This window comes from Pipistrellus kuhlii, unplaced genomic scaffold, assembly GCF_014108245.1.
Source record: "Pipistrellus kuhlii isolate mPipKuh1 unplaced genomic scaffold, mPipKuh1.p scaffold_m20_p_18, whole genome shotgun sequence".
NCBI classification, from domain to species: Eukaryota; Metazoa; Chordata; class Mammalia; order Chiroptera; family Vespertilionidae; genus Pipistrellus; species Pipistrellus kuhlii.
Window position 1 is genome coordinate 21,802,190 of NW_023425493.1, and position 24,469 is coordinate 21,826,658.

At 39.6% G+C, this 24,469-nt stretch overlaps 1 protein-coding gene across 2 annotated transcripts; it reads left to right on the top strand.

Moving 5' to 3' along the window:
* The first annotated feature begins 265 nt into the window (after positions 1–265).
* CENPL (centromere protein L) lies at positions 266–22,847 on the top strand. 2 transcript variants are annotated; one of them, XM_045583215.1, is made up of 5 exons: positions 266–718; positions 11,064–11,225; positions 14,731–14,982; positions 19,085–19,627; positions 20,850–22,847. In XM_045583215.1, exons 2-5 carry the CDS (start codon positions 11,067–11,069, stop codon positions 20,919–20,921), a joined length of 1,026 nt encoding a protein of 341 aa, XP_045439171.1. In that variant the 5' UTR covers positions 266–718; positions 11,064–11,066; the 3' UTR covers positions 20,922–22,847. The 2 variants fall into 2 exon arrangements, with proteins under 2 accessions (XP_045439171.1, XP_036297840.1); XM_036441947.2 differs by lacking the exon at positions 266–718 and having other exon boundaries at positions 11,062–11,225.
* The last annotated feature ends 1,622 nt before the right edge of the window (positions 22,848–24,469 follow it).

Sequence of the window (24,469 nt, forward strand, 5' to 3'; positions counted from 1 at the left end):
ACGGTAAGACGATCAGCCAATCAGAGCGGAGCCCGCGCCGCCATGCTTAGTGAGGCCGGAAGTGGGAAGGAAAGCTTCTGGCCGGCGGGAAACAGCTGTCGCCGCGCGCTTAGACTCGTGAGGATGCTGGTTCGATTGCTCGAACGTGCGTGCCCTCAGTAAAGATGGCGACCACAGTTGCTTCACTGACTTGGACTCGGCGCCCGGGAGACTTCCGGCGTCGGGCCGCAGAGTGCGTCGGGAAACGATTTTAAACGGGGCGGCGGCTGTGGAGGAAATTGCGGATTTTCAACGGCGGGATTAGGCGTCCGGGCCGGCCTTGCTTTGGTCCCCAGGGGGCTCAGGTGGAGAGCGCCAGGCGGGACACTCTGGCCCTTGCCCTTCTTCCTCTCCGCGGGCCGAAGCCTACTAGGCGGGACCGAGGGCCGCAGAGCTGGTGGCGGGGCCGCGGAGCCGCCCCTCGGGGTGAAGTCACAGCGCTTCTCCGGCTTCCCGGGAGCGGAAGCCTCCCTGTGGGCGCGTCTGTGTCCCCGGTGAACCCGCTTGCGGACCGCGACGGGGTTCGGGCGGGGCCGGTCGCTCGGCCTCGCCCTGAGCTGCCATTTGGGCGGCTTTTTTAACTGGAGGGGATCTCGGTCTCGGCGGCGGCCTGGGTCCGGTTGTGAAGAATGGTTCGTGAAGCCGGCGGCGGTGACAGCGTCTGCGCGGCACTTCGTTGGTGAGACGCTTTGTGTTGGTCCAGGCCTGGCACTGAACTTGATGTTTCGCCCGGTTGTGTGGTCGTTATCTTTACAGTGTTGTGTGTTTCGGTGTATTTCACCTATATCCAGTGGTCGGCAAACTCATTAGTCAACTGAGCCAAATATCAACAGTACAACATTTCCTTTGAGAGCCAAATTTTTTAAACTTCTTCTAACGCCACGTCTTCAAAATAGACTCGCCCAGTTTGTGGTATTTTGTGGAAGAGCCACCCTCAAGGGACTGGCCAGCTGCAGTTTGCCGACCACGGAACTGTCGCCCCAGCACCCGGGGGAGCCCTGGCCTCGGGGCGGTTGGCCTCCGGGGTCAGTGGCGATGGAAGAGTCGGGGTTCCTTTCTTCTCAGATTTCCCATGAGGAAAGCAACGACGTTGTTACTGTGTGCTCTGAACTACAGGTGCAGGAGGACTTGGCAGGAGAGCTTGCTAATTTTTTGAAATAGCTAATTATGAAAATATTTAGTAAACACATACTACCTTGGGTTTTAAGTTTTATTAATGTACATACAACATTATATTTATATTAGTTTTAGGTATACAATACAGTGATCTGACATTTGCATACTTTACAATGTGGTCATCTCACTAATTGTAGTAACCTGTGCCCGCGCGCCAATTTATCACCCCTCCCCGGACCCCCATCTAGCAACTTATCAGTTTAATTTCTTTCTTTCTTTCTTTCTTTTTTTTTTTTTTTGAGATTCCACATATAAGTAAAATCAAATAATTCTTCTGAATTATTTCACTGAGCATAATGCCCTCTAGGTCCACCCACGTTTTTGGAAATGGCAAGATTTATTCCATATGAGTAATATTCCTTGTATATATGTGCCACTTTATCCATTCACCTATTAATGGACACTTAGGTTGCTTCCACATCTTGGCTATTGTAAATAAGGCTGCAGTGAATGTAAGGTGCAGGTGGCTTTTCGAACTAGTGTCCGTTCTCTTTGGAACATGTGCAGCCGTGGGATTGCTCGGTGGTATAGTAGCTCTGGATTTAGTTTTTGGAAGAACCTCCATACTGTTTTCCATAGTGGCTACTTCAGTCTGCATTCCCACCGTCTGTGCACCAGGGTTCCCGTTTCTTCACATCCTCACCTGATCTTGTTTGTTGGTTTGCTAATGATAGCCCTTCCGACAGGTGAATTGCTCACCAATTCAGCGGGTCGATAGGTACTTACTTCCTTTCGCCTTGTAGGTGGTGCTGTAGGGTACGTTCCTATTTTCTCTCACCTGCTCTCCTTCGGCCTCTGAGATTGCTGCAAATGCCCTGATGGTGGGCGTCACCTCTGTGGCCGGCTGGGCTGGGTAACGGTGGGGCAGTGTGGTGGGGAACTGGTTTTGAGAGTTCCCCGAACTCCCTCCTCTCCCCCTTGTGTTTTGCTCGGGGGCCTGGGGAGGAGAGGAGGAAAGTTCTTAACCCAGTTATAGATTTTGTCAATGTTGTGCGTTTGCAGCTTCCTAGCAGCCTTTACGGGGTTTTGCCGCGTGGGAGTGGGGAGGGGAGATGCTTTTTCCCTGAGGCAAAATGTGGGTACAAAGAAGTATATGAAAATGGACCAAAATGAGTGTTGCTTTTTCCCGAATATCCCTGTATATTACTGTATTTGTCTCCAAAGATTTTATAGACCATCTTGAAGGATTTTGGTAGACCCATCTAGAGGGCCTTGGGGCATTCTCCCCTCACCTAAATATTTTTATTTTTTTAATTTTAAATTTTTTTCTTTATTGATTAAGGTATTACATATGTGTCCTTATCCCTTCATTACCCACCCCATCCCCCCTTACCCCGCTCATGCACTCACCTCGTTGTTTGTGTCCATTGGTTAGGCTTATATACATGCATACAAGTCCTTTGGTTAATCTCTCCTCCTTCCCCCTCCCTTCCCTACTTTCCCTCTGAAGTTTGATGATCTGATTGATGCTTCTCTGTCTCTGGATCTGTTTTTGTTCATCAGTTTATGTTGTTCATTATATTCCACAAATGAGTGAGATCATGTGATACTTATCTTTCCCTCACTGATTTATTTTCGCTTAGCATAATGCTCTCCAGTTTCATTCATGTTTTTGCAAATGGTAGGAGTTCCTTCCTTTTTATAGCAGTAGTATTCCATTGTATAGTTGTACTGAAGGTTTTTAATCCATTCATCTGTTGATGGGCACTTAGGCTGTGTCCAAATCTTAGCTATTGTAAATTGTGCTGCTATGAATATAGGGGTGCATGTATCCTTTTTGATTGGTATTTCTAGTTTCTTGGGATATATTCCTAGAAGTGGGATCACTGGGTCAAATGGAAGTTCCATTTTTAGTTTTTTGAGGAAACTCCATACTGTTCTCCACAGTGGCTTTACCAGTCTGCATTCCCACCAGCAGTGCAGGAGGGTTCCTTTTCTCCGCATCCTCACCAGCACTGGTCATTTGTTGATTTATTGATGATAGCCATTCTGACAGGTGTGATATAGTACCTCATTGTCCTTTTGATTTGCATCTCTTGGATAATTAGTGACTTTGAGCATGTTTTCATATGTCTCTTGGCCTTCCTTACCTCCTCTATATTATCTATTTAGGTCCATTATCATTTTTAAGTTGTATGACATCCCTGTAATTGCAGATTAAACCCTTATCGGAGATAACATTGGCAAATATGTTCTCCCATGCCATGGGCTTTCTTGTTGTGTTGATGGTTTCTTTTGCTGTGCAGAAGCTTTTTATCTTTTTATTTTTTTAGAAATACATTTTATTGACTTTTTTCAGAGAGGAAGGGAAGGGGATAGAGAGTGAGAAACATCGATGAGAGAGAAACATCGATCAGCTGCATCCTGCACACTTTCCACTGGGGATGTGCCCGCAACCAAGGTACATACCCTTAACAGGAGTCGAACCTGGGACCCTTGAGTTCGAAGGCCGATGCCCTGTCCACTGAGCCAAACTGGTTAGGGCCAGAAGCTTTTTATTTTGATGTAGTCCCATTTGTTTATTTTCTCTTGAGTTTCCATTGCCCTAGGAGCTGTATCGGTGAAGATACTGCTTTGGCGTATGTTTGAGATTTTCCTGCCTGTGGATTCCTCTAAGATTTTTATGGTTTCCCTTCTTACGTTTAAGTCCTTTATCCATTTTGAGTTTGTTTTTGTGTATGGTGTAAGTTGGTGGTCTAGTTTTATCTTTTTGCATGTATCTGTCCAATTTTCCCAACACCGTTTATTGGAGAGATTGTCTTGACTCTATTGTATGTTCTTGCCTCCTTTGTCAAGTATTAATTGAGCATAGTGGTTTGGTTCAATTTCTGGGTTCTCTGTTCTATTCCATTGGTCTATATGTCTGTTCTTCTGCTAGTACCAGGCAGTTTTGAGAACAGTGACTTTGTAATATAGCTTGATATCTGGTGTTGATATCCTTCCTACTTTGTTCTTCTTTCTCAGGATTGCTGCAGCTGTTCGGGGTCTTTTTTATTCCAGATGAATTTTTGGAGAGTTTGTTCTAGGTTTGTGAAATATGCTGTTGGTATTTTAATGGGCAGTGCATTGAATCTATAGATTGCTCTGGATAGTATGGACATTTTAATGATGTTGATTCTACCAATCCATGAACATGGTATGTTCTTCTGTTTGTCTTCTTCTATCTCTTTCCCCCCCCCTGTCCTGTAGTTTTCTGAGTACAGGTCTTTTACCCTTTTAGTTAAGTTTATTCCTAGATATCTTGATTTTTTTGGTCCAAAGGTAATTGGGATTGCTTTTTTAGTCCCTCTGTAAATTCACTATTGGTGTATAAAAATGCCATAATTTCATAGCATTAATTTTATATCCTGCTACATTGCTGAATTCATTTATTAACTCTAATAATTTTTTGATGGAGTGTTTAGGGTTTTCTATGTAAAGTATAATGTCATCTGTGAATAATGACAGTTTTACGTGTCTTTTCCAATTTGATACCTTTTATTTCTTCTTGTCCAATTGCTATGGCTAGCACTTTCAGGACTATGTCCAACAGGAGTGGTGAAAATGGGCATCCCTGTCTTGTTCCTGTTCTTAGGTAAAATGGTTTTAGTTTTGCCCATTGGGTATGATGTTGTCTGTAGGTTTGTCATATAAGGCTTTTATTATGTTGAGGTATGATCCCTTTATTCCCACTTCACTGAGGGTTTTTATCAAGAAAGGGTGTTGAATTTTGTCAAATGCCTTTTCTGCATCAATTAATATGACTATGATTTTATCTCTCAGTTTGTTTATGTAATGTATCACATTTATTGATTTGCAGATATTGTACCATCCTTGCATCCCTGGGATAAATCTAACTTGGTCATAGTGTATGATCTTTCTTTTCTTTCTTTCTTTTTTTTTTTTTTTGCTTGTCAAATCATCTTTAATTGAATCCTTTCCCTTTTAAAAAAAAATTAAATTATTATCTGTGTACATATCTTACCATTGCCCCTCCTCCCACACATACCCTCCCTCCCCAGAGTTTTGTGTCCATTGGTTGTACTTATATGCATGTATACAAGACCTTCGGTTGATCTATTATCTCCCCCAGATTTCCTCCCCTCCCTGTTGTAATTTGACAGTCTGCTTGTTGCTTTACTGTCTCTATATCTATCTTTTGGTTCATCAGTTTATAATGTTTTTTATTATCCATAAATGAGTGAGGTCATGTGGTGTTTCTCTTTCATTGACTGGCTTATTTCACTCAGCATGATGTTCTCCAATTTTATCCAGGTTGCTGCAAATGATGAGAATTCCTTCTTCTTTTATGGCAGCATAGTATTCCATTGTGTATATGTACCATGGTTTTTTGATCCAATCATCTGCTGACGGGCACCTAGGCTGTTTCCAAATCCTAGCTATTGTAGATTGTGCTGCTATGAATATAGGGATGCATATATCCTTTCTGATTGGTGTTTCTAGTTTCTTGGGATATAATCCTAGGAGTGGGATTACTGGGTCAAATATGGGAGTTCCATTTTCAGTTTTTTGAGGAAACTCCATACTGTTCCCCACAGTGGTTGCACCAGTCTGCATTCCCACCAGCAGTGCCCGAGGGTTGCTTTTTCTCCGCAATCTCGCCAACACTAGTCATTTGTTGATTTGTTGATGTTGGCCATTCTGACAGGTGTGAGATGGTACCGCATTGTTGTTTTGATTTGCATCTCTTGGATAATTAATGACTTTGAGCATGTTTTCATGTGCCTCCTGGCCTTCCTTCTGTCTTCTTTTGAGAAGATTCTATTTAGGTCCATTGCCCATTTTGTAATTGGATCATTTATCTTCCTTTTATTAAGTTGTATAAGCTGTCTGTAGATGTTGGATATTAAACCTTTATCAGTCATAACATTTGCAAATACGTTCTCCCATACAGTGGGCTTTCTTGTTGTTTTGTTGATGGTTTCTTTTGCTGTAAAAAAGCTTTTTATTTTGATGTAGTTCCATTTGTTTATTTTCTCTTTAGCTTCCATTGCCCTAGGGGCAGCACCAGTGAAGTTCTTTTGGCATATGTCTGAGATTTTGCTGCCTGTGGATGCCTCTAGTATTTTTATGGTTTCCTGTCTTATGTTTAAGTCTTGTATCCATTTTGAGTTTATTTTTGTGTATGGTGTAAGTTGGTGATCTAGTTTCATTCTTTTGCATCTATCTGTCCAATTTTCCCAACACCGTTTATTGAAGAGACTGTCTTGACTCCATTGTATGTTCGTGCCTCCTTTGTCAAATATTAAGCATAGTGATTTGGGTTGATATCTGGGTTCTCGATTCTATTCCATTGGTCTATATGTCTGTTCTTGTGCCAGTACCAGACTGTTTTGAGAACAGTGGCTTTGTAATACAGTTTGAAATCTGGTATTGAGGTACCTCCTACTTTATTTTTCTTTCTCAGGATTGCTGTGGCTATTCGGGGTCTTTTTTTGTTCCAGATGAATTTTTGGAGAGTTCTTTCTAGGTCTGTGAAATATGCTGTTGGTATTTTAATGGGGAGTGCATTGAACCTATAGATTGCTTTAGGAAGTATGGACATTTTGATTATGTTGATTCTACCAATCCATGAACATGGTATGTTCTTCCATCTGTTTACATCTTCCTCTATCTTTTTTCAGTGTCGTGTAGTTTTCCGAGTATAGGTCTTTTACCTCCTTAGTTAAGTTTATTCCTAGGTATCTTAAGTTTTTTGGTGTGATGGTAAATGGGATTGCTTTTTTTAGTCTCTGTTTCTGTAAATTCACTATTGGTGTATAGAAATAACATAGATTTCTTGGCGTTAAGTTTGTATCCTGCTACATTGCTGAATTCATTTATTAAATCTATTAGTTTTTTGATGGAGTCTTTTGTTTTTTTTATGTACAATATCATGTCATCTGCAAATAAAGAGAATTTTACTTCTTCTTTTCCAATTTGGATGCCTTTTATTTCTTCTTCCTGTCTAATTGCAATGGCTAGTACTTCTAGTACTATGTCAAACAGAAGTGGTGAGAGTGGGCATCCCTGTCTTGTTCCTGTTCTTAGAGGGAATGGTTTTAGTTTTTGCCCATTGAGTATGATGTTTGCTGCAGGTTTATCATATATAGCTTTTATTATGTTGAAAGTTGCCCATTCTTTGATTGGGTTGTTTATGTTCTTTTTGTTAAGCTGCATGAGTTACCTGTAAATGTTGGAGATTAAACCTTTATCGTTGATATTGTTGGCAAATATGTTCTCCCATGCAGTGGGCTTTCTTGTTGTTTTATTGATGGTTTCCTTTGCTATGCAAAAACTTTTTATTTTGATGTAGTCCCATTTGTTTATTTTCTCTTTAGCTTCCATTGCCCTAGGAGTAGTATCGGTGAAGAAGTTCTTTCAGCATATGTCTGATATTTTGCTGCTTGTGGATTCCTCTAGTATTTTCATGGTTTCCAATCTTATGTTTTTAAGTCCTTTATCCATGTTGAGTTTGGATTGTTGTGTTTTCATTGTCATTTGTTTCCAGGATGTTTTTAATTTCTTGTTTGACCTCTTTGGTAACCTAATCATTGTTCAATAGCGTGTTATTCAATTTCCAAGTGTTTGAATTTTTTTGATTGTTTTTATTGTAGTTTATTTCTAATATGCCATTGTGATCTGAGAAAATGCTTGATATAATTTCAATTGTCTGAATTTGGAGAGGCTTTGCCTGTGTTCCAATATGTGGTCTATCTTTGAAAATGTCCCATGTGCACTTCAGATGAACGCATATTCTGTGGCTTTGGGGTGAAATGTTCTGAAGATGTCAATTAAGTCTATCTGATCTGGTGAGATATTTAGGATAGCAGTTTCTTTGCTGATTTTTTTGTCTAGAAGATTTATCCAGTAATGCCAGTGAGGTATTGAAGTCCCCTACTATGATTGTATTGTTGATTTCTCCCTTGATATCTTCCAGAATTTTTTTTATGTATTTGGGTGCTCCTGCATTGGGTGCATATATGTTTATCAGGGTTATATCCTCTTGTTGTGTTGATCCCTTTTGTATTATGAAATGACCTTCCTTATTTCTTGTTATGGTCTTCACTTTGAGGTCTATTTTGTCAGATATAAGTATTGCTACCCCAGCTTTTTTTTTTTCAATTTCCATTTGCCTGGAAAATATTTTTCCATCCCTTCACTTTCAGTCTGTGTGAGTTCCTTATTCTGAGGCGGTTCTCTTGTATATAGCATATAAATGGATCATGTTTCTTATCCATTCAGCTACTCGATGTTTTTTAATTAGAGCATTTATTTGGTTTACATTTAAAGTTATTAATAGGTACTTCTTTGTAGCCATTTTAATTTTTTTTGTGCCCGTGTTCCTTCTTATTTCTTTTTTTTACACAAGTCCCTTTAGCATTTTCTGCATTGCTGACTTGGTGGTGATAAACTCCCTTAGCCTTTTTTTTTTTTTGTCTGTGAAGCTCCTTATTTCTCCAACTTTGAATGATAGCCTTGCTGGATAGAGTATTCTTGGATTCAGCCCTTGCTTTGCATCACTTTGTAAACTTCCTTCTATTCCTTTCTGGCCTGATGTGTTTCCGTTGAGAAAGCATTTGATAATCTAATGGTAGTTCCCCTTGTATGTAATTTTCTGTCTCTCCCTTGCAGTCTTTAAGATTCTATCTTAAAAAAAAAAAAGGTTCTATCTTTGTCCTGAATGTTTGCCATCATAATTGACATGCTTGGTGTGGGCCTTTTGGGTTCATCTTGTTTGGGACTCTCTGTGCTTGTGTTTTTTCTCTACACCAGGAAAGTTTTCTGACATTAGTTCTTCAAATAGGTTTTCTAACCCTTGTTCCTCTTCCTGTCATTCTTGCATCCTTATTTGTATGTTGCTTCATTTCATGTTGTCCCAAAGCTCCCTTAGGCTCTCCTCCTGTCTTTTAATTTTTTTTCCCCTCCAACTGCAGTTCAGTTTTGGGTGTGTTTTGCTTCCTTGTCTTCTAATTTGCTTATTTGGTCCTCTGCTTCTCCTAGTCTACTGTTGAAACTTTTTGGAGCTGTCTTACTGGAGCTGCAGTTTATTTGGTTAAACTGCTATAGGGCAGACCATTTTATATGCAAAAGTCTGTGTGGAGCTTGGGTGTGTTTGTAGATTGTGCAGGGTGGAGTCTCAGGGTGTCACTAGGCTACAGCGGGGCAAACAGCGATGGCTGCCATTAGTCTTCTCTGCCTTTCCTTGTTTCCAAGTCTGCGTGTCCCGCGCTCCAGCGCAGTAAACAATGATTGCTGGGTGCACCTCTGCAAAAAAGTCACCCTCACTTTCCAACCTGTTGGCCGACAGACCAGCTTCTCCCTGTAGGTGTCTCCCCAGAAACGATTTCAGAGTGATCGGGAGCTTATTTCCCTTCAGGTTGAAAAAAAGCAGCACATTCACGTTTCTCTGTACCTCAGCTTTTCAGCACTTGTGCTCTTACCTCTTTCCTTCTTGTAGAACTTCCACTCAGCCTGCTTTCCCGTGGTCCTGGGTGATAGACATTTTGTCTTTTAATTGTAGTTTTGAAATTGTTGTATGGGGCGGCAGTTTAGGCATTTACCTTTGCCACTATCTTGGTTTCTCTCTATCACTCTTTCTTCTTGATTCTTACATAAGTTGTTTATTTTTTTCATCCAGTTTATGACCCTTTTTCTGAATTCCTTTTCTGGCATATTGCATGCCTCCGTTTCACTTAGCTCCTTTTCTGATGATTCCTCCTTTTCTTATTTTTGGGGGTTTCTTTGTCTCCCCATTTTTGCTCTCACTGAAGGATCTAGGTGTTAAGTCATGGTGGGGGGGGGGCTTCTCTTCAGGTGGCAGCTGCTGCTTCTCAGTTGGCGGCAGCTCCTCAGGTGGGTGCTGCTCGCAGCAGTGGTGGCTCCTCTGACTGGTGTGGGCAGGCTGCTCCCACAGCTGCTGCTCCTTGGACAGGGGTGGGCTGTTCACACAGCTGCTGCATGCACGGATGCTGCTTGTGTGGTCACGGCACCCTGGGCTAACATATTGGGCTGGCCAGAGGGGAACTTGCTTTGGAATTCACAGGAGGACCTTAAGGCTTTTAAAAATATTTACTTACTCTGATAGCTCTTTGTATACACGTGCACCCACCCCCAGCTCCCCTTTCTTCCCTTCCTTCCCTTCTAGAAATGAGGGAGCCACTGATATAGACAGAAGTATATAGCATGTGTTTTGGGAAACAAGGTTAATAAAACCCTAACTTACTTGAAATTGGATTGGATTGAAGCATAATCTCAAAAATGGTGAAATGGAAAAAGGACACTCTAGTTAAGGAATATAGTTGATAGGCAAAAACACGAAGATAAGAATATGTGTATATCTAGGGAAAGTAGGAAGATAAGGACTGCTGAATTATAAAAGATTTTTAAGTACAGAGCAGAAGAGTAGAGTTCATTTAATCACTATAAAGGTTTTTGCACAGGTATCTAACAATAAAGTGCCATTTCTGAAGGATGATTACCTTTAGATATGGAAGAAAGGGTTAGTTGTGGTAATAGAATCTGGCTAAGGAAGTAGCTCTGGGAATAGGGGACAGACTGTTAAAGGAAATTCTCAATAGAATGTGTTTAAGGACTGCATGTTAAAGAATGAAAATGGGAGACTACTTTAATGAGTTTAAGTTAACTTGGAATATTGACAGAATATTGTCTGAGTTATCTGTCATATTCATAAAAATAGCCTGTGGCCAAGGAGAAATACTGGACTTGGTTAAAAAGTCAAAATGGGAAGCAGGGAGGGGAAGGGTGAGAAAGAACTCCTTTATAATGAGCAGAGAAAGCATTGTAACTGTGAGCTTGAGTTAGAATTGTTTGTGTTTAGAATTCTGGTTTTATTTCTTTTTATGTAGACCATGGATTCTTATGACATCCCAGAATCAACATCCTCAAGGCTTAAAGATCACTTTATAGGTGCCACCCCACTGCAGAAGCGGTTGGAATCAGTCAGGAAGCTGACTTCATTTGTCCCGCCTTCACCTCAAAGGAAAATTCCCCAATGTTCACAGTTGCAGGTATGCTTTTTGTGTTCCTCAATAATTGAGAATAGATGTGAACAAAACATCTCATTTTTTGTTACTATTTCTAGTACGTTCAGTAGTTTCTCCATCCTTCAGGTAATAAAATAAATGAGAAACAGCAAAAAGAAAGTAAGTACCTCCTTTGTTATGTCTTTTAAAGCCCTTTGATCTGGAACATTGCCACAATATTTCTTTGTCTTTTACGACATTGACATTTTTGAAGAGTATAGTTTTCTCTTACTTTTAAAAATAGAATATGCCTCATTTTGTATTTGTCTGCTATTTCCTCACAATTAGGAGGTTGAAGTTGTGTATTCTTGGCTGGGATACTATATACCGTATTTTTCGGACCATAAGACGCACTTTTTCCCCCCCAGAAGTGGGGGGAAAAAGTCCCTGCGTCTTATGGTCCAAATATAGCCTACACATATACTTTAAAAAAAAAGTTTTTTTACTTGCCCGGCTCTGTGTGGTCTCTGTGTGCTTGCCCGGCTCTAAAATAGATCTAAATGCTGCTGTTTACTTTACAGGGTTGATTACATGTGTTTATGACTGTGATGTTGGGTTTTAATGCACATAAAATATTTTAGGACACTATTTGTTTCAGAATCTTTTTCTTCATTTCCCTTCTTTAAAAACTGGTGTGTCTTATGGTCCGGTGCATCTTATGGTCCGAAAAATACGGTAGGTACTACTGTGTCCTGGGGGAATGACATCTGGTACCACGTAGTTAATGTTAATTTTGATCACCTTATCAAGGTGTTGCCTAATAATTACTGTTTTAGTTCCCTCTGCAACTAATAAGCATTCTGTTGGGAGACACTTTAAAATAATGCAAATACCATGTTCCTCATCAAAATTTCCCCCTGGACTTAATATCCATTGATAATTTTTGCCTGCCCCATCTTTATCATGATGGTTGCAAAATAATGACTTTCCAATCTCCCTTTACTACGTATTTACCAGTCAGATTTTGGAATTCTATTTTAAGCCCTTCTCTTTCCTCCTCTGTTTATTTATTTATTTATTTACTTATTTACTTATTTATTTATTTATTGGAGACTTGAACTCACGAATCCCTGTTTTTCATATTTTTATAATTAATTACCAAGTTATTTTGCTGTTTAAATTGGCTTAGATTTATCTGGTGGCATCATGCTCTTTTTTTTTTTTTTTTTTTTTTTAAGTTTTCTCTTTGTGATGAGAACTTAGGATTTACACTCTTTTTTTTTTTTAAACATATTTTATTGATTTTTTACAGATAGGAAGGGAGAGGGATAGAGAACTAGAAACATCGATGAGAGAGAAACATCTACCAGCTGCCTCCTGCACAACCCCTATTGGGGATGTACCCGCAACCAATGTACATGCCCTTGACCGGAATTGAACCTGGGACCCCTCAGTCCGCAGGCCGACTCTCTATCCACTGAGCCAAACCAGTTTTGGTCATGCTCTGTTTTGATCATTTGCACATGACCCAGACAGTATAAAACATTAATTTGTAACTTTACTGGCCCTAGGCCAGTGGTTGGCAAACTGCAGTTCGAGAGCCACATGCGGTTCTTTGGCCCCTTGAGTATGGCTCTCCCACAAAATACCATGTGCAGGTGCGCATGTACAGAGAGATTGAAACTTTGTGGCCTCAAAAGAAATTTCAATCTTTGTACTGTTGATATTTGGCTCTTTTGACTAATGAGTTTGCCAACCACTGCCCTAGGCAGTTTGATGTGTGATTTTGAGTCACTTAGCTAGGAACCTGGCTATCAGTCACTCAGACCTTCCTAGTAACTTTGTTTTCTTAACACTATTGTGTGCACAGTATCTTTTGGGATATGAGAAAAGTTTTGCTTCTTTGTGAAAACTTTCTTAAAGAAAAATTACTAGTGCTGCTAATGAAAGTGATGGTTCCTAACCAGTAAACAGAAACTGTATGTTAATTAAAGTTTGGAATGTCCAATTCAGTACAATATATGTTTATGATACAAGTAATTTTGCTATGACTTTTGCCTAATAAGAAAAAACGTTACAACTTTTATATAAAAGTTAATAACTATTTCCATGAGTAATTTTGTCTGAGCAAATGTTTTTGTAAGTAGACAACGAGTGAAAGTTCTAAAAGATAGTGGTGAGACTATCTCAGGAAGTATGAATTGTATAGAAAAATTCAATTCAGGATAAAACTAGAAGCCATAGAGTATCTGAAGACTCTTGCTCAGTAATGACATAGTGCTACTATAGGTAAAGTGTTATTTTTTAAAAATAAATATATTTTTATTGATTTCAGAAAGGAAGGAGAGAGGAATAGAGAGAAACATCCATGATGAGAGAGAATCATTGATTGGCTGTCTTCTGCACACCCCTTACTGGGGATCAGGCCCACAACCTGGGCATATGCCCCTGACTGAATTGAGCAAACTAGCTAGGGCTTTTGTTTTTGATGGTACCTGTGGTTCTTAATAGAGGATGGCAAAAATACTTCCAGGTATCTTTTTAATTTACTGAATTAGGCTTTGTGCCATAGGATGGATTTACTGCCAGACACTTTTAAAAAAGTAATTAAATCCAATAAAATTAGTTGCTCAAAGAATAATTACTGTTTTCAAAATCTATAACTTTTCTACAAGTGAAACATAAAATTCATCCATTAATATTTTTGAACACCTGTTCTAGATGGCCCTGTTCTGAGTGCTAGAAGGTAGTAGTGAAAAAAATAGAATTCCTGATTTCATCAAACTGATACTCCAGTAAGAAAAATAGTAAAAATCACACACAGCCAATATAATAAAAGCCTAATATGCAAATTGACTGAATGGTGGGACAATCAGTTGGCAGGGGCGGGGCCAGCGAGTGGTTGGCTCCAGGTTAGCCAAGGCAGGTGCCAGTGGCCAGAGGGAGGGGATGGTGATTGGAGGGGCGGCGGTGATTGGCGGTGGCAGAGGGGCAATTGGGGGGCAGGGCTGGCCGCTCACCTGCCAGTGCCGTCCCTTGATTGGCCCATTGGTCGCTTCCCACAGAGGGAGGCCAGACTTCAGCTTAAGCCCGCTCCCTCGAGGACCCTTAGTCTGCAAGAGGGTGCAGGCTGGGCTGAGGGACCCCCTCCAAGTGCACGAATTTTCATGCACTAGGCCTCTAGTATATAATATCAGATAGTAATAAATATAAAGCATGTTAGGAGTTAGAGAGTAACAAGTTGGAGTGGGTGCAGGTGCTACTTTAGGTACAGTGGCCTTTTGAGTGACATTTAGGCAGAGACCTGATTGGAGGAAGGGGACAGGCCAAGTGAACACCTGTGGGAGAGCATTCTAAAAGAAGGTACACCAAAAGCAAAGACCTGTTCAAAGACCTTCAGAGTCCTGCAAACACGTTTGGCTGGTGTGCAGAGATCACCTTAGATTTGTATTGTATTAAATACTTAATATACTATGATTAAATTCTTATTTACTAAAGTTTCCTAATTTTTAAACCTCATTTGCTGTGATTTTATTTATTTTATTTTTAGGAAGATGTTGATCCTCAAAAGGTTGCATTCCTTCTACATAAGCAATGGACTCTGTATAGTTTAACTCCCCTGTATAAGTTCTCCTACACTAATCTCAGAGAATACTCTAAATTTCTGAGTGCGTTTATTGTTGCTGAAAAACAAAAAGGACTTGCTGTGGAAGTGGGAGAAGACTTGAACATCAAGGTGATTTTCTCTACTCTCCTGGGAATGAAAGGAACACAAAGGGACCCTGATGCATTTCTCGTCCAGGTATAGTATATAGGCAATACTTGTGTGCTAGGGAAAAGAATCTGCATTGTCTTGGTTTGGACATTTTGCTAATTCTTACTGTTTTTTGAAATTCTTTTTTTTTTTTTTTAAATTTTTATTGATTTTTTTTACAGAGATGAGAGGAGAGAGAGGGATAGAGAGTTAGAAACATCGATGAGAGAGAAACATCGATCAGCTGCCTCCTGCACACCCCCTACTGGGGATGTGCCTGCAACCACGGTACATGCTCTTGACCAGAATCGAACCCGGGACCTCTCAGTCCACAGGCAGACGCTCTATCCACTGAACCAAACCGGTTTTGGCTGTTTTTGAAATTCTTAAGCTTGTGATTTATAACTTCTTATGTCTTATTTGACCAAATTTAAAGTAGATAATTACCAACTTAAAAAATAGTTTTTATTATTATTTCAGAGTAGGTTTACAGTTGTGAGTAGTGAAACAGTGTATTCTTGTATTATCATTTATTATTGTATTTTCCATATGAACAACTGTAAACCTACTTTTGCCCCGCCCTGTATAATCGTGTATTTTAGAAAACCTAAAAATACATAAAGTACAAAAAAAGTTAAAAAACCACAGTTCAATATCTTGGTATACATCTTTTTGGTAGTAGACGATCTTAATAGGTTTATATCTATTAAAGAAATTGGATCAGTAATTAATAACCTTCCAAAATAGAAAGTACCAGGCCCAGATAGGTTCACTGGGAATTATACCAAGCACTTGAGGAAAATAAACCAATTATCTACATTCTCTTTTAGAGGATAGAAGCAGAGGGAATACTTTCTAACCCATTCTGTGAGGCCAGCATTACCCTAATATCAAAACCAGATTAACACGCTATAATAGGGGTGTCGAACTCAATCAGAGAAGGGGCCAAAATCTAAAATCCAGCCTAAATCGCGGGCCGAATGGTTTACTGAACAGTCATAAACTGTCATTGTGATGGAAACGCAGCGGAGTGCAGTGATGACAGCGTGGTGCGGGCCACATTGCAAGGCCTGGCGGGACGGATTTGGCCCGCGGGCCTTGTGTTTGACACATGTGCGCTATAACAAAAGAAAACTACAAATCAATATCTCTCATGAACATAGATACATCCATTTAGCTATCCTTATTTAAAATTGGGATCATATTGCCCTACTGTTTGCATTATGGCTTTTTTACTAATAATAAATGTTGAAGATAATTACTCATATCATTAGGAATTTTACAGGTTTATGGTTTTTACTGGGATTAAATTCCTAGAAGTACAATGTTAACAACAAAATATGTAACTTAGCCCAGCATGATGGTTGTGTGACTTATGAACCAGGAAGTCACGATTCCATTCCCTATCAGGGCACATGCCTGAGTTATGGGCTCGATCCCCAGTATGGGGGCGTGCAGAAGGCAGCCGATCAATGATTCTCATCATTGATATTTCTCCCTCTCCCTTTTCTGAAATCAATAAAAAAATATATTTTTTAAAAAGTAACTTATTTTTACATTTTGTGATACAGATCAAATTACTCTCAGAAATGTAACCTTTTACATTCCTTCCTATGTGCAGTGTATAAAAGTAATAGAACCAATTTTTGCTTTATTCAGAAACTGAATTTTATTCATTCCTGTTACATCTATCTCATTTATCATCTTAGTCATTGATAAATGAAATTCTGAAACAGTTGAACAGACCTAATTTGTTTATTTGTTATATATCAGAGGTCAGCAAACCATGGACTGCATGGCCAAGTCTGACCCACAGCTTATTTCTGTAACAGAATTTATTGGAGCAGAGCCCCTTTCATTTAAAAAAAAAATAAAAATAAATATATATATATATTTATTGATTTTTTACAGAGAGGAAGGGAGAGGGATAGAAAGCCAGAAACATCGTTGAGAGAGTAACATCGATCAGCTGCCTCTTGCACACCCCCTACTGGGATGTGCCTGCAACCGAGGTACATGCACTTGACTGGAATCGAACCCAGGACCCTTGAGTCCGCAGGCCAACACTCTGTCCATTGAGCCAAACTGGTTTCAGCCCCTTTCATTTGTTTATGAATTTTCTATGGCGCTTTTGTGCTACAGTTTCAAAGCTGAGTATTTGCTATAGCCCACAAAGCCTAAAATATTTACTATTTGGACCTTTACAGAAGAAGTTTGCTGAGCCATGGTATATATAGGTCATGGTATTTGCACAGATCTCAAGATGTCTAGGATTAGATTCAGCTGCATATGACAGAAAGCTTACCGTATTTTCCGGTGTATAAGACGACCGGGCGTATAAGACGACCCCCTAATTTTACAGTTAAAACATAGGTTTAGGCCTATATTCGCTGTATAAGACTACACCCCCCCCCCCCACTTCTGAGGCAACACCAGTTCTTTTTTTAATAGACCGCCTCTCTGACTCTGGCCAATCTGAGCAGGCTTTTTTTTCGTTTCAAAAGTCGTCTTATACGCCGGAAAATACGGTAAATAACAGGAAATTTAACTTTATTTATCTTCTAAAGAGGTGTATGTAGGTAAGCTATTCAAGGCTGGTATATATATGCTTTATGATATCCTATCTAATAAAGGGAATATGCAAATTAACTCACACCGTCGCAAAGTGGCGCCCAAAGCCAATGAAGAGGGAATATATGCTAATTGACTGTCCCACCCTCAAAGATGCCGGCACCCAGTCCTCTCAGTCCCATTGGGGTGACAGGCGTGGCAAGGTCGGGCCTGCCTCCAGAGTCCTCCAATCACTTCACCCCCCCAGTTACCCAGGACCAGCCCCAGGCGCAGGCAAGCTTCAGATGGCGGCAGCCCAGCCACCCAGGGCTGCCCGAGGCTCAGGTAACCAGGGCTGGCCACGGCTTGCACTGTCGGCAGTAGCAGCAGCAGAGGTGTGATGGAGGCGTCACCTTCCCCTGATCGCTGGGTCAACTCCCACCCTTGAGGGCTCCCGGACTGTGAGGGGGGCAGGCTGGGCTGAACGATGTTCCCCCCTCCACCAACGCATGAATTTTCATGCACCAGGTCTCTAGTTATTAATAATAGGCCCCTTCTCTCTTCTCTTTCATAGTTGGTGTGTGGCTTCCATCCTTAAGGTGACTTTATAGTCTAAGACGGCTCTTGGAGCTCTAGATATATGCAAATTTCTGACAGGAATTAGAAGGAAAATGGGAAGGGCCAACAGGATGCCTGCCCCGTGTAAATCTTTAATGAAACTTTCTGAGACTCAGAAACTTTTTTATTTTTTGTTGTTGTTAACCCTCACCCAAGAGTATTTTTTCATTGATTTTTAGAGAGAGTGGAAGGGGAGAGGGAGAGACACATCAATTGGTTGCTTCCTACATGCATCCTGACCAGTGCAGGGTTACCTGCAACCAAGGTACATGCCCTTGACCAGAATTGAACCTGGACCTTCAGTTTGCGGGCTGATGCTCTATCCACTGAACCAAATTAAAAAATATATATATATATTTATTGATTTCAGAGAGAGGAAGGGAGAGGAAGATAGAAACATCAATGGTCAGAGAGAACCATTGATCGGTTGCCTTCTGCACACCCTCTACTGGGGATCAGCCCCACAACCCAGGTACGTGCCCTGACGGGTAATCAAATCTTTACCTCCTGGTTCATAGGTCAATGCTCAACCCTTGAGCCACACTGGCTGGGCTCATTTTGCTTTTCAGTGTTAAACTTTTCAATATTTAAAATGTATCTAAATAAATGAAGCCCTACTAAAATCCTCACCTGAGCACATGCTTATAGTTCTAGCACATTGCATTTGGTGACCTTTTACTGCTCCTAAAGTTGAGGTCCCCCCCCCCCCCCATACTGTACCTGGTTGTACCATATTGGTATTCTTTGTTTTGCATTTTGATTGTACAAAGATCTTGCCATATACCATGTCTCTCGTGCATAAGAATATTAGGAAAAAGGTCAGTGAATCTGATGAACCCTAATAATGATTAGGGATACTGTTCTTTGTTTTTTCATAAGTAATATAGTATCTTCTCAGTTTTAAATGTACTAATTAAATTTGAGGTGATGTAATTTCGGAGTAAATGTACTTTTCAACTCAACGAACCTATTTTCTTTGTAGATTCTGTCAAAATCTCACTTGCCATCTGAGAACAGAGAAGGCAAAGTGTTGTGGACTGGGTGGTTCTGCTGTATATTTGGAGACAATCTTTTGGAGACTGTTTCAGAAGATTTCACCTGTCTACCCTTATTTCTTGCAAATGGAGCAGAGACTAATACCGCCTTAATTGGAACCTGGTTTCAGAAAACTTTTGACTGTCATTTCAGTCCCTTAGCAATCAATGCATTTAATCTTTCCTGGATGGCAGCTATGTGGACTGCATGCAGAATGGACCACTATGTGGCCACTACTGAATTTCTCTGGTCTGTACCGTGCGGCCCTCAAAGTCTGGATATTGCTTATGCCATACATTCGGAGGATGCAAAAGCTCTGTGGGACAGTGTCCACAAAGCCCCTGGGGAAGTGACCCAGGAGGAAGTTGACTTGTTCATGGACTGCCTTTGTTCACATTTCCATAGGCATTTCAAAATTCACTTATCAGCCACAAGATTGGTTCGCGTTTCAACATCAGTAGCTTCAGCACATACTAATGGAAAAATAAAGGTTAGTTTGAACAAATCTAGTTAAGTAATTTTTCTTATTGTTGCAGTTTTCAAAATATATGTGATTGCATTTTCCACGTGGACTAAATACATTGAATGTCTGCCAGTAGATTTTATTTTATGCTTTATAAAATATTTATAAAAAATTTTAACCTTTTTGATTCAGCTTTTTTTAAAAAAAATTGATTCTTAGAGAGGAAGGGAGAGGGAGAGAGAAACATCAATGTGAGAGCAAAATATTAACCAGCTGTTTCCTGCATGCCCCCTACTGGGGATTGAGCATGTGCTATGATAAGAAATCGAACCAGCAGCTTTTCAGTGTACAGGATGATCCACAATCCTGGCCAGAGCTTGGTTCAGCTTTATTATGTAAGCATACTATGTGTTGTGTGCTACAGATTTTGGAAATAATACTAATTACTCTGTAGTAACTTTGAAACTTTCAAAATAATTTCTTGTCAAACTTTGACATAATTAATCAGATGGATTTTGTTAGATAAGGAAATTATAGCCAGAAACACATAACTAAGATAATCGTCTTCATATTTTAGGCTTTTCTATCCCTGCTGGAAAAGAAGTAATAGAGATATTGTTTTACTGTTTATAAAGTCCTTATTAGAGAAAGTATCAAAAACCAATTGAAAGTAGGCCCTCAAGTATATTAAAATATTTAAAATATATTAATATATAACCACCATAAACAGTGATTACTGGCTTTGTCACTGTGCTAGGAATTTAACATACCTTAATTTTAATTAGCCAGGTTTCTACCATCTACTTTGTTTCTACAAGATACTTTTGGAATTTATATATATATATCTCTATCTATCTATCTATCTATCTATATATATATAAATATATATCTTTGAGGAGAAGGAAGCTATGGAACCTCCTTCTAGAAAATGTAGATACTCATTGTGTATATAAGTTCAAGGGGTTCAGAGATGCCTTTCCTCCCCTCCTTAGGCAGAGAGTTAGCCCAAGCATAGAACTCAGGATAAATAAGAACCCTAGTCTAATTACTTTTAAGTAACATTGATCATTGTTGTAAATTTATTAAAGACTTCATTAGATAAAATTTGACTTGGAACAGCAATGCTTTGGTTTCATATTCATATCTTAGCTTGCAGATAGGGAATTTAAAATAAGCCTGGAATATTTATCAAATACAAACTGCTTTATTATCATAATTCTATTTTAAATGTCCTTTTTTTTCTTTTCAGATTCTGTGTCATAAGTACCTTATTGGAGTGTTGGCATATTTGACAGAACTGGCAATTTTTCAAATTGAGTGAGGCCTTGTGGGGATCATAAGTCATGGATTATATACCTTTCTAGTTGACTAATTGCTTTCTCAGAAGCGACCTCAGGAGAAATGGGCATCCATCTCTGCACCTGTTTCCTCACAGTGCCTTCGGAGGTGCCCAGTAGAAGCCAAGAAGGATCTAGAACAGAAGGTGGTAGGGGATGAACCATAGCCAGGTGCTTCTATAATAGTTGTGACGATCAGGGGTGCCAGTCTCTAGAAAATGCTGAGTTATTTGTTGACCATCTTTCTAAAAAATATGTAATGTTTAGTATGTCAAACGTTTAGGATTCAAATGATATAGGTCTAATATTCAGTATTTCTGATTTGGGTCTCTAAAACTTTTAGTTCCTTGAAAGCATTTTAGACTTGCATTAAGAGAATTTCTGTCTTGTGAAGACATTTTTCTAGCACAAGTTTGCTGTAGAGAGCTAGCAATCAACAAACCCTCTGCAAAGGAAACTAAAAATGAATATGGATTTTTTAAAGCAACTAATAATGCTTGTTTTTAATATTATTCAGTTCCTATTGAAATGTTGAATTAAATATATTCACTTTTAAAAGGAAGCAGTGTGTTTACAGTATTTTGGTAACATGTTTAATGTTTCAGGAATGGGAAGGCATGGGCTTTTTCTCTAGCACAAAGGTTACAAACCAACGATTCCAGAGAGTCACACAAATTGTATATTGGAAAGGCAGAGATTTTCTTCATTCCCTAATTTTGCTTTAGCGCAGTGCTTCGTAAATATCTGTAGATAGAATAAATGAATTTTAACCAACTCTTCTATTTTGTAGATAAAATCTACCGACTTTAGAGATTTGCCTTAGCAGTTAGGTCTAAATCTCTTCTTTTTACTAACTGAGCATAGAAAAGTTTTGTTTTACTTTAGAAACTGTGTTTTTATAAAAGACTATTATTCTAAAAAACACACACAAGTTCTGGAGTGTGGTAATGTTTTATATTGGGAACAGGAGAGGTGGTAAGAAAAGCATGGACTTTGGAGTCACACATTCTTTCATTCAACTAATATTAAGCTCCTACTATATACTTAGAATTGTATTGGGTAATAGGAATATAGTAGTAAAGACAAAAAAGATCCCTACCCTGTGGAAATTTTAATTTCATATGGAGATAAAACACTATAGAGAAAATAAGGCAGTGAGGTGAGAAAAGGGTGAGTGGGATGGGCCTACTTTACTTACGATGTCAAAGAAGGGCTCTCTGAGGAAGTGATGGGAGCTGAGTCCTGAGTGAGGAGCAGGAGCCAGCCACGTGAAGATCTGAGGACGAGCATGCTAGGCAGGTGACACTTGCAGGAGCGAAGGCCTTGGGACAGGTCAGGGCTCAGTTTGAGGAACAAGGGGGATGTACGGCTGGAGCACAGTGAGGAAGAGGAGAGGAGTGTTATGACGCCCAGCCTTTGGCTGGGCACATGGCTTCCCAGAAACAGACATTTTCCAGCCTTTCTCAGAAGTCTCTAAGTTCTGACCATATAAGGGAAGGGTTAGGCAGAGCTTCCAGGACTCTTCCTTAAGCCACAGCAGGCATGCACCCGTTGCTCCTTTCTTCTTCCAACTCGGCTGCTTGGCAGACATGCAATGACTGGTACTCTGCCTGCTCTTTTAGGAGACAGGGATGAGGGTCCGGTCCTAAGCACCGGGGAACATGGCCTGGAAGGAGTTTGTGCCCTGAGGACTTTAAAAAAAAAAAATCTATTTTTATTGATTTCAGCCTCCTGAATGCCCCCTACTGGGGAATGAGCCTGGGCATGTGCCCTTGACTGGATTTGAACCCAGGACCCTTCAGTCCGCAGGCCGACGCTCGAACCACTGAGCCAAACCTGTTAGGGCCCTGAGGACTTCTTGAAGCTGAACCCTGTACCAGCCGTGAGAGGTATTCCTTCAGACATGTCAGAGAAGTCAACTTCCATCTTGTTTTTTAAGCTATTGCTTTTGGGTCTCTTGCTCATAACCAAACCTAATCCTAATACCTAGAGGCAGGATTCCTATCATCTCAGCTTTCATAGGTACTGTGAAGAAATTGGCTTTTACCCTAAATGCAATGGGAAGCCCCTGAAGTTTTTACGCAGGAGAGTAATATGATCCACTTTATATTTTATAAGGTATTGAATAAGTTGTAGGTAGACAAGAGTGGAAGAGGGAAAATGGGTAAAGGGGTGTTAGAAATGGTACAGACTCTATGGAGAAGTTAGTGAATAGTATGTTCTCTTTTATGGAAGGAATGGAAACCTGTGTGTGTATTTCCTTATGTTTAAGAAACAATGGAAGGGACAAGTCAAAAACTAATAAAAGTGGTTACTAATAGGAGAAATGAAGGAATTAGGGAGAGGAGTCAGGAATGAAAGTTAAGGCTTCTCTGAATATTCCATTTATAGTTTGGAACATATAAGTGGTTTATATAGCTATAAAACAAAATTAGATCCAAACAGGGTTAAAAAGCAATCCTTAAAATTGAAAACAAATGAACCTAATATAAAGTTTATGCTATAATCACACAGAATTATTTTTAGTATGTTTACTATTTTGGCTGTACGCTGTTAGTGGTCTATATAAATTATAACAACATTAGAAACCAAGATTTATAGTGTAAAAGATACACAATTGTAAAATCGGGTAAGCTAAGTAGAAACTGTACTACTAAATTTTAATTGGAAATATCAGAATGAGCTCGTTTATTTTTGAAATGCAAAAAGTTTTAAATGTTGATTAAGTCTAGTTTATCAATGTTTTTATTGTTCTTTTGCTGTCACATCTAAGAAATCATTGTTTAATCTTAAGTCCTGAAGTTTTCTCTTTTATGTCTTCTTATAATTTTAACTCTTAATGTTAGGTCTGTAATTCATTTTGAGTTCAGTTTTACGTGTGCTGCGAGGTTAAGCATCCAGATTCATTTGACATATGGATATCATTAGTTCCAGCGCAATTTATAGAAAAGATTATTATCCCATTGGATTGTCTGTCACCTTTCTTTTTAAAAAAGAAATATATATTTTATTTTTAAAAAATATATTTATCTTTTACAGAGAGGAAGAGAGAGGGATAGAGAGTTAGAAACATCGATGAGAGAGAAACATAGATTAGCTGCCTCTTGCACACCCCCTACTGGGGATGTGCCTGCAATCAAGGTACATGCCCTTGACCGGAACCGAACCTGGGACCTTTCAGTCCGAAGGCTGACGCTCTATCAACTGAGCCAAACCGGTTTTGGCTTCTGTCACCTTTCTTAAAAATCAGTTGGCTATACATGTTTATTTCTGGATTCTCCACTTTATTTCATGGATTTATAATATGTCAGTTCTCATGCCTATACCACACTGACTTGGTTACTGTAGGTTTGTAGTGGTTTTGTTTTTTTAAATCAGGAAGTATGACTTCTAGCTTTTTTCAAGGCTGCTTTGGCTATTCCAGTTCTTTCACATTTTTATGAGAATTTTAGCATTTGTTGGTCAATTTCTGTAAAACACATAGCTTTGATTTTGATAGTGATTGTGTTGAAACTAGATTTGGGGAGTATTG